The following is an 11521-nucleotide window of genomic DNA, read 5'->3' as shown; positions in this document are numbered from 1 at the left end:
TGGTGGTGGTGGTGGTGGTGGTGGTGGTGGTGGTGGTGATAGTGGTGGTAGTGGTATGAAGAGAACAGCGCATGCCATCAAAGCTTAGTCATGGGCGTAATGGCATTAGTTTTAATTAGATGTAATATACTAACCCTGTTTTCAATAATGAAGGCCCTATCATCACGAAATCCTTGGATTGTTACCATTGGATCAAATGTTTTCCTCTTGAAATCCATACTTAGCAATGTATCAATACACACGTATATTCCACTTCGTCCCACTCCATTACTGAAAGTAGTTTTAATTATAAGTTTATTAAACATAAATTGTATGGGAAACGCAAAAGTAGCATTTATCCAATAGTTAGAAAAACTTATATTTGCCACTTAAATGTGGCTGATCCCTAAGGGTGGATGTTACTGTTGCTTTTAGCCCCAGGAGAACATCTCCTCCAGCTGGCTTATCGACACTCATCTGTGTCCTGTCTTTTTTTTTTTGCCAAGGGAAGTTATCCCTCCCATCGTGATCTGCGGTACGTACGGACCCGAGTTTCAGGGTTATTTCCCTTCTTCAGCGTACGATAATCGCCGATCTCCGATGAGAAAGACTATCTCTCGGCAAAAAATATAAATCTTTTTCCAGTGAAGTTATTCACTGCTATCGAAAAAGTGAAAACAAGCAATGTTAAATCTCTGAACGAGGTATTAACAGTAACTGCACGATAAAGTGAAGTATATTTGCCACTTAAATGTGGCTGACCCCTAAGGGTGGATGTTCCCTTGGCAAAAAATAGACAGGACACAGATGTGTAAGCCAGCTGGAGGAGCTGTTCTCCTGGGGCTAAAAGCAACAGTAACATCCACCCTTAGGGGTCAGCCACATTTAAGTGGCAAATATACTTCACTTTATCATGCAGTTACTGTTAATACCTATATATATACATACATACATATATATATATAAGTAAATATTAATATTTCTAAGTCTCTCTAAAGGAGACTACGGCAGCGGTACTGGATATTAATAGTTATCGCCAAGCTAACATGGCAGTCCAGAAAAATAGGACGAATGCTGCCGTTGATTAGCTCCAAGACGCCATCGCCTCTAGCTAGGTATGTGACGCACGAACCAGTGTCCATTATAACTGTTCGAAGGTTATAATGGACACAGGTTCGTGTGTCACATAACTCGCTAGGGGCGATGGCCTCTTGGAGCGAATCAACGGCAGCATTCGTCCTATTTTTCTGCACTGCCATGTTAGCTTGGCGATAACTATTAATAAATAGCTGCACGACATCGGGAAGTATATTTGCCACTTAAATGTGACTAACTTTTAAGGATGGTTGCTACTTTAGCTTGTAGTCTCAGGAAGACACCTCCTCCAGCAGGCTATTGACACATTTTCTGTGCCCTACCAGTATTTGCAAAGGGAAGTCATCCTTCCCATCTTCAACCTGACGTGATACACACGGACCCGGGTTTTTGGGCACTGACCCGTCATCAGCGTGTGACAATCACCGATTGTCGATGTGAAGTGCTTTCCCGATGGAAATACATACATCCTTTTTCCAGTGACGAAAAGTCACTGATCTCGAAAAAGTGTAAACAAGCAATAATAAATCTCTGAGCGAGGTATATACAGTATAGACTCTATGTCTGGCCTTGATCTAATTCTCTTATTTCATTTGCTTTATCTAGTATGATATTGCTACTCTTAACTAGCTTTCCTCTTCTCGAGGTTGCTTTGGAACATTTTTCTAAGCCAAATGTCATTTTTTTTCTTTTTTTTAGTAAATCCGTGTACTGTCTGTAGTAATGTTTTCAGCTGTTGTTGGCCGGTGGTTAGGTGTCATCCATATATTGTAGACAATGTGTCTGTAAGCGAGTGTTTGTAGATAACTGACTACTTTCTGTAAACCAACAGTATTCCTGCTCAGTTATACTGACCTGCTTTGCACAACAATTGGTAGTTTCTTATTGAAAATGTTTGTAACAGCATTCCGAAAATCTAGAATGTATTCTGGGTCGATAGGTACGCCTCGTTCTGGCCATTTCAAGAAAGTGAAATGATTAATTTCCCAGCCTTCAGTTTTCTCCAGTTCTTTCTGCAATGTAAACGTAACTCTCCAAATTTCAGTAATTTTGATAGATAGAGTTGACTCACATAACACTCAAACGTTCTCACTCACTCACTCCCTCTCTCTCTCACACACACACACACGCGCGCGCTCAGACACACACACACACACACGCGCTCAAACACTTCACACACACATACACACACATACACACACACTCACTCTCTCTCTCTGTCTCTTTACTTCATTCTCTCCAACTCTTTCAATTGACTTCATTCACTCTTTAACCTTTTTCTATACCTAATTTTCTTTCACTCTCTCTTTCTTCCTCTTTATTACTCTCTCTCTCTCTCTCTCTCTCTCTCTCTCTCTCTCTCTCTCTCTCTCTCTCTCTCTCCCTCTGTCCTTGTTTCTCTCTTTATCTGTCTCTCTCACTTATTCATTCTTTTTCGCTCGTTCTTTTTATCTCTTCTTTAATTCTTTTGCTCTGCTTCTTCCATCCGTCCCCTTCTTTTTATTTCTCTTGTGCATTTTGGCACGAAGATTTCGCTAGCATTTTCTTCTAAATAATGCATGCTATAAGAGCTATAAAATGCAACATGTTAGAAAATAGAAAACATACATTCCAGAACCTAAGTAATGCTACAAGGGCCACAAAGATGTCGAAAGCACTGCATGTTGCTGTAAGAACTACAAAATGTTACATGTTACACAATATAGAAACACTATATTATTAACTTCAACTTTATGAGCAATAAAAGTTTGAATGTTATGTAATATAGGAAAACTATGCATTACCGGACCTAAATAATTCTACATGAACTAATCAATCAACTCTTACGAGTTACAATCTAAAGAAAATATATCTTACAAATCCTGCACCAGCTCGTATGACTAGAAAAATTTGTCTTTTCAAAGAATGTTCGGCCACAGTAGATGTTCAAATCCAGCTACTGTCGTTTGCTTTGCTTATACGTTCTGTGTCAAAAGTATAATATATGCGAAATCATGCTTGGATTTTGAGCTAGAAATCATCCTTTCACCCCGTGTGTGTGAGTGTATGTGTGTGTGTGTGTGTGTGTGTGTGTGTGTGTGTGTGTGTGTGTGTGTGTGTGTGTGTGTGTGTGTGTGTGTGTGTGTGTGTGTGTGTGTGTGTGTGTGCGTGTGTGTGCATTTTTACCCATTTGTAAAAATATCCTTGGAATATTTTTTGTGCGATGTCCAAGTCACTCCTTTTCTGTTTCTCTCTCTTACATTCCTCACTCGATCTTTCTCTCTTTCCCTCTATTATTCTCCTCTGTGTTTCTTCTGTTCCTTTGCCTTCAACGACTCTTTTTCTTTCTCCTCCCACTACCACGTGACCATCTAAGCCTGTGTCCTTTTGTTTCGCTTCTGCCGGCGACCAGGTCGATCACGCTTCTTCATGTTTCTCCATCTTTTTCCTATACGGTTTGTATATTTCGTCCTTCGTTCTGCCTTTCTCGTGTTCCAGTCCTTTAGGACATTTTCGTTTTCCTTTGCGTTACCTATATTCATCTGTCTGGTGCCAGCACAGCTTTGTTTGTTTTTGTCATTGTCCTGTACGTTCATTAGCTATTCTCAGTGGCTTTTGGCAACTGATGCTTCCAAGAAGATAACGGCACGAAACTATTATGATCTATTGCACGTTGACTAGTAAGAAATTAGCTACGAATTTTCCGTGTGTTGTAGCTTTTTCAAATTTCCCATTTGTTGTTTTTATTAAATCCTAGATAGACAGACAGATAGATAGATAGATAGATAGATAGATAGACGGACGCAAAATTTCATAGCTCTAGTATCACTCCTTTATAGTCAGCCTATGAACTTTTCAGCCCACCCTCGCATATTCTATTTTGTGCTGACTATCAGAAGAAAGGGTACACGATACCATAGTTAAGATTAATAATATTTTTATTTCGGTTGAATTATTTGGTACGCAGGGTTTTCAAGCAAGTTACGATATACAGTTTTTGGGCTGTGAAATGTAAAACTTCGTATTCAGATTTTGTTTTGTTGCCTCGAAATGGTGATTTTGAAATCTTTATTGGGGCAGAAATTGAGCTTGGAAAATATCACAGGGAGTAGCTTCAGTACTGAACCTGAGACTACGGTCTAATCGTTTTCCTCAGTCGTGCCATTGTTTACTATTTCTTATTCTAATACGTTACAACTGGTGATGATACTTGGTGATGAACACCACAACAAACGTTACACTCTCCTTTTATTTCCTTCATTAGCTCTCTCTCTCTCTCTCTCTCTCTCTCTAACACACACACACATACATACTTTCATCCACCCATCCCATACACACACACGCACACATCCACTGCTACCTAGATGTCTTGCTTATTTACGCGAGGTTTTCCCACATAATATTTTCTGCTAAGTGAAATCGAATTTATTAGGTTAGCACATTACCTTGAAGATGTGGAATGTTCTCTTTTCGTAGATTGCGTTTCTATCCATACTAATGGCTTTAATTTTCATTAAACCATACTCCACTGTTTCTTTGACATTTGGCCAGTACTGAATATTTTTTATCTACAATCAAGCAAATCTATATTTTAGTTATTATACACCGATAAATCTCAATTACAGCACCCGTACACAGCCAGTACACAAAGATAATAGTACTACATTAAGGAGCCAGATAATACTAGAAAATCTTACGTGTACAAGGTATAAAAAATACTACTACTAAATAGAAGCTACATATTAAAATAGTATAAAAAGTTACATTTTACTAGTTAACTTCTATTATATCTTTTATTCAGATCGAGATTCTTTTACAGAAATATATCGACCGTAGAGTTGAAAGCTACTTTATTTCATCAATTCTGGAATGACGGCAGTCAACGTTGAACTCAGTGGAACTTGAATTCACACTCTGATATATCTACAATATTTTAGCTGAGTCCATAGTTATTTTTCTGTGAAATAGTTGAAACTCCTTAGCTTCATTCACATTTTGCCAGTCCTATACAGGAAAAAGTAAAGTTCTAAAATACTTCTTTATTTTTCAACAGGCAATGTAGTGACCAACATCAACCGCTTATTCACTAAAATGAATTGGGGCAATAAAGGTGACCTATGACACTCATATCAGTAATGACAAGCTTTTTTCTGGCAACATGAAATGAAGTGGGAGAAAAAGTACACCGTACATCATATAGCAAAAATTCCTCTTTGAAAGAATTTACATAGAACTAAAATACAAAAGTACATATTCTTTTGGAACATCTGGAAGCATACACATAAAATTATAATAGCATATAAATATTGGGTTAAAAGCTCTTTGGGATAGAAAAAAAGATAAATGCTGCCCATCAGATTGCAACCTACATATTCTGTAGACATAACATGCATCTTACCATAGAAATCCTTCGAATTTATCAATCCATTTTAGAAATTTAACTCTTATCAACGAGAATTGTATGTTGTTGACGTCGTAAGAATTTTATAAACTTTCGAGACAACGTGAACTAGTTTTTTTTTTCTTTTCTTCTTTTTGAAAATCTTCAAGTTCGTACATATTGGGTTGCAAAACCTTATTGGATAAAAAAAATTCGAAAGCTAGCTGTACAGCTCGAACCCGCATCTCCTGTAGAATGCCTGTCATGTCTACAGGAGATGTAGGTTCGAGGCCCACGGGTAACTTTCGACTTTTTCTTTCCAAAAGTATTTACGTGATATTATTTATGGCTTTGTGTGCGCTAAGAGATATTCCAAAAAATAATTAGTTTATAAAATTTTTATGACAAAATGCGTGTAAGTGACACGCCAATGCTGTTGGCACTCCGTCGCTTACGACGTCGAGGGTTCCAGTTGATCCGATCAACGGAACAGCCTGCTGGGGAAATTAACGTGCAAGTGGCTGAGCACTCCACAGACACGTGTACTCTTAACGTAGTTCTCGGGGATATTCAGCGTGACACAGTGTAACAAGGCTGGCCCTTTGAATTACAGGCACAACAGAAACAGGAAGTAAGAGTGAGAGAAAGTTGTGGTGGAAGAGTATAGCAGGGTTCGCCACCATCCCCTGCCGGAGCCTCGTGAAACTTTAGGTGTTTTCGCTCAATAAACACTCACAACGCCCGGTCTGGGAATCGAAACCGCGATCCTATGACCGCGAGTCCGCTGCCCTAACCACTGGGCCATTGCGCCTCCACGACACGCCAATAACAGGATGATTAAAGAAATTAAAATTTTTTGACAAGCCCAACGAAAAAGGTTTGGCGTTACAGTTATAAAAAAAAATTGATACCTTATAACAAATCTCAAGCACTATTTTCAGTTATATGGAACAGTCAGTCTGACATTTACTGAAACGCACAAGATAAGACCCAAAACAATTCCAACAGCAATATACGAGGAAGTGCTGAGAATTTCCCCGCTACAATAAGTGTATCAATCTGAGAGGAGAATATGTTGAACCTCTTGTATTTTCTTTTACCCAAAGCCATAAACTTTTCAGCACCCCTTCGTATTCAACAAACAGCAGAAGAAATAAGAAGTATCGCCAGTTTATATTGTCCAAATAAGTCTAATAATGATAACACTATGAACTCTAAATTATACAACAGCACACCCAAATAAGGAACTAGTTTTAAGCAAGAAAAAAACAGAATCTTAAGCCAAACCAATAAGGGAGCCTTTACTGATCGTTTGATTTGCTAAAAATAACAGCGAAATCTCTCCAATCACACATATTCTTTTAAATATACAACGGATGCATTAGAAAAATGGTCCAAGATAGATATCTTTTAAAAACGACATAATGGTCACGGCTTTGGTCATTGGTCTTCTCGATCAGCATTGACCTAAGGTGACGTAATTACAAGAGTATTATCAAGTTTTCACAAAACAGTAGCATATGATTAATTCTGAAGTGAAAAAGCCTTCAGTCATAAATAAATAGCACCACTGTGGTACAGGTGAAATTAAATGCACCGTATCGGGTTTACAAGTCAAAACAATAAGCGTTTTATAGGTTCACGTTTTGCTCATAAATCTAATCATTCTCAGATGACTATGGCTAGCCATCATCATCATCATCATCATCATCATCATCATCATCATCATCATCATCATCATCATCATCATCATCATCATCATCATCATCATCATCACCATCATCATTAGCAGCAGATGCTAGCTGTCTTATCATCACATTCAACAACAGTCACATCTGGAACGCATTTTGGAACATCAGTGTACTTCGTCAGTTCTCACCAAGGGTTAAACAAGAACAACTATACCAATAGAACAACAACAACATCAAAAACAACAACAACAACAACAACTTTGATCACCAACAGCTACTTCGCTGACAATATCGCTGACAGTAAAAATCAGGAGGAACGCCAACAACTAAATTAGAAGGAACGAGTAATTATTGTTCAGATGAGCACTTACACAGCATTTCTACCTCCTAGAAATAGCGATTGCATCTTCCTCAAATCACACCATCATAAAAGAAGAAAACAGGGTAATATAGTCTTAGATATATTTTATCTAAAACTGAAGACAGAATGTTTGTGGTTGGAATGATATGGCTGGAATCATAAGTACCCTCAGTCGTGACTGGTCTGGACCTAAACAACATCAATAACAACGCGGATCAAGTTGACCAGTGGGTTACTTCTACATGTTCGTGTGGCGACCTCCAATCTGATATTGTCTATCAAAGTTTATATAGGCAATTCAGTAGCAATCTTTGTCACATAGGCTCCCGTACTACTAGGAATAGCAACCAAATCTCCTGATCATTTTGAAAGAGGAAGGAAACACTGCATAATGTAGTTTTAAGTAGACAGCATCACAGAGAGGAAAGAATCGGATGGAAAAGGATAGAAAACCTTTGACCGTGTCTGCAGAGTCAGAGCTGACAAGGGGTCCAACAACAAAATCGCCAGTGCTAGACATACTGTTTGCTACACCAAGAACAACTTTGTATCGTATCAGGATAACTGATCCTGAAATGATGCTGATGCTTAATTTATCTCCGTCACCTTTCCTTTTTCTTCATATTCTGGAAACATGATAATCATTGTACATTCTTGTTGCCATATCATTCTCCAAAAATCTACAATGGTTTCTTTCAGAGACCCTGTGAAAAGAGAAACATAAAATCTGTGAGATCGGCCAATTCATCAGGCGAATCTACAACATGGATAAGATCTATTAGAATACGATAAATAATTGTCTCACAATCGGAAACACTAAACTTTTCGATAAATAGACAGATAGATAGATATACAGACAGACGGACAGACGCATACATATATAACTACACACACACACACACACACACACACACATACATATATACACACACATTTAATAACAATCTAACTTAGTTCTACATTTCTTAAAATTTCGTAGGCGTACCAGGAATTCACCATATCAAATCGGAGTGCTCATATAAACTTTAAACAAATATACCGAGAGTTATTTTCTTTCGTTTGTTCACTCACTATATCTATGTACTTATAAAAAGCTAAGTTTGCTTGTACGTTGACTTTATTTTCACTAAATAGAATTGGTAGGAAGTTAGTTTTTGTGTGCTTAAACTAACCTAACTTACGTCATGTTCACTATGAACTTTTTTTCCCCTGAAACTCTGGCGGGTCGCCCGGGAGAACTCGGGAATATACCGACAAATGGTGATTGCAGCATATCCCGACACTTGACCTGATTGTATCAGAATCAAACCACTACACGAACCTCTACAGTCAGGTACTTTAGTTATCATAATCAATAAGTTACAAAAGCATAACGTTACTGTTATTATTTAGCCCGTGGTTAGCCTTAATCGAGCAGACCTACTTTCAAGATCATTTAATCTGTGACCATTCCACCTATTTTCAGAGACAGTCTAGCGTTAAATTAACCTACGTGACCAACCTTTTTCTGACGAGTGTGACTTGAAGAAGATTTATGTGATATTTCTAACTGTTTGTTCTGAAGCGTTGTAAGGCTCCTTCGTGAGCTTGGTATGTTGCTATTATTGTATAGCCCTAAGTAAACCTAATCGAGTTGAACTGTGGTCAAAAACGATCAAGCTGTGACCATCTTGTCCTTTTTGTATGGCAGGGACTACATTGTCCAATGCACTCTTCTGTTGATGGGATATCGAGTGACCACATAGAAGTTCCCAAAATATGCTGTATCGTGAAATTGAGAAATAACAATCACCACTTATAAAGAAATATATTATTTATAATCTGAGAAAGCTATTGTTACTTTACATCAGTAAAGAAAATATATACAAATAACATAAGTTCGTGCTCTGCTCTGAGATAGATTGCTATGTTTAGTCTGAACCCACTTACCTTGAGTTATTATGTACTTCCGATTCTGTAACAGAGAAACAGATTAAGCAAACAAGTGGCAGAAAGAACATATAGCGAAAATACGAAAAGAACAAACAGTGAAAATACTTCCAAGCAGTTTCTACATATTAAATACGATGAATAGAGATTATCAAAGAAATTAGCAGGCAAGAGCTCTTACTAAATGTTAAATCCGGTCAAGATGAAACCTTTGTCGACTAATTACAAGAATAAACTCAAAAAAAAATTGAAGATTTTTATAATACGTATGTGATTTTATATGACATGATTTTATATCACATGTTATATAATGTGTATATTACATATTACACATTATATTACATATGTGAGGCCCTAACGTTTCTATCGTTGTTACCGGTCCTCTGAAGATGTGGTACATACATCAACTACATACACGATACATGTTATTTTTGTTGTTGTTGTTGTTTAACCCCAGGTCAACTTTGATCAACAAAGTTTATCATGAAGGACGTGTTAGAGATGAGTATCCTCTGCTTTACCTTCATTGTTCTGACCTATGAGCACATCTTGTTATTTGAAAGACATCTAAGACCACAGTATCCATTTTCATTTTTAAGATGTTTGGATTTTATTTCAAAGAACAACGTGGGCGTACTCTCGCTGGCTTATATTACATAATACGTACTCATGTGTGTATTTTGCTTAATGAATTATAATATAGGTAAATAATATATAATATATTGCAAGCAGAGTGTCCATATATTCCAAAGATGGGTCATGTATACAAATATGACACAAAAATGTTTTAGGTATAGTATAGGTGATGTGTATACAACTTGTACTATACATACATTGTATATACGATATATGTTGCATGTACACTATACGTATGATACCGCCTATATACAGTTATGCCGTATAAAAATCTAAAGAAACATGCTGCATATAGCATATGTATTGCAGATATAACGTATATGTATTGCACAGATATGTTAGATGTATTGCACGAACCTTTCAAACGTCTTATAATAATATGCTATATGTTGTTTTATAGTATTAATATATAAGATAAAGATAAACGTATGGAATATAATGTTTAATGATCTGAAATGCATATAAATTACATTGAAGTGTACTGTAAATATATTCTCTGTAATACTTACGTCTAAATAGGATGCATTAATGTAATCTGAATATGATATCTCATCTGGACGCAGAATTATGCGAGAATGGTCATCTGAAATAAGATAATCAATATAATTATCAATAGTAATTACATAGGCATAATATATAACGTATAAAACATATATAATATAAAATATTTGTTATATGTGTGTATATGTATGTATATAATATATGTGCATGTGTGCGTATGTGTGTGTATGTATGTACATATATATATATATATATATATGTGTGTATATATGCATCTGTATATATATATATATATATATATATATATATATATATATATATACATATACGTTCCCTCTCTCTCTCTCACTCTCCCTCCTTGACTCTCTCGTCGCTGACACGTGACGAAAGGGGATCTATCTTTCTGTCCATTTCTTTCCTAAAGACAAGACGTGCTTTTACTTGTCTCCTCTCATAGCTCGTCCTCCTAGCGTTCATAATAATTTTTCTATCGTCTTGGCTCAACAGCCCTCACCGTTTGTTTTTACTGTCTTGTTCTCACTGTACTGTTCTTGTTAACACTTACACCCTCCGCAAAAAATCCCGAATTTTATTTAATTTGCTTTGCGAGAAGTACTGTTTCAACGAAGTTGCGTATTGTCCTTACCTTCGAAACGCGGAGTACATGAAACAGGGACAACTGATGAAGGGGGATATTCTTTATGTCGTATGTCTCGTTTCTCTGTTTGTTTTTTGTTTTTTTTCGTTGTTCGAAAAAAGTTCGTTTCCTATGTTTTCGTTTCTCATTGCGTTTAACGTTTTTTTTAATGTCCTGTACCCATATATGCATGTATATATACATATATATATGTAGGTATGTATGTTTGTGTATGTATATATATGCATATATTTATATATTTTTTTATTATATGATCGAACGCCACGCATAATTTTCCAAGTAAGTTTTATCCCTATATACATACATACACA

General features: G+C 36.7%; 1 protein-coding gene across 1 annotated transcript in view; it reads right to left on the bottom strand.

Moving 5' to 3' along the window:
* Positions 1 to 11521, bottom strand: part of LOC106868336 (receptor-type tyrosine-protein phosphatase T) — a 32784-nt gene that overhangs the window by 12022 nt on the left and 9241 nt on the right. Inside the window, exons 4-9 of the mRNA XM_014913543.1 lie at positions 10561 to 10634; positions 9416 to 9440; positions 8093 to 8190; positions 4500 to 4622; positions 1930 to 2087; positions 135 to 270 (exon numbers count right to left, since the gene is read on the bottom strand). Of these exons, the coding sequence (XP_014769029.1) occupies positions 135 to 270; positions 1930 to 2087; positions 4500 to 4622; positions 8093 to 8190; positions 9416 to 9440; positions 10561 to 10634 (614 nt within the window). The remainder of the gene's footprint in view (positions 1 to 134; positions 271 to 1929; positions 2088 to 4499; positions 4623 to 8092; positions 8191 to 9415; positions 9441 to 10560; positions 10635 to 11521) is intronic.

This window comes from Octopus bimaculoides, chromosome 14, assembly GCF_001194135.2.
Source record: "Octopus bimaculoides isolate UCB-OBI-ISO-001 chromosome 14, ASM119413v2, whole genome shotgun sequence".
Taxonomy (NCBI): Eukaryota; Metazoa; Mollusca; class Cephalopoda; order Octopoda; family Octopodidae; genus Octopus; species Octopus bimaculoides.
This window is presented reverse-complemented; position numbering and strand designations above follow the sequence as displayed.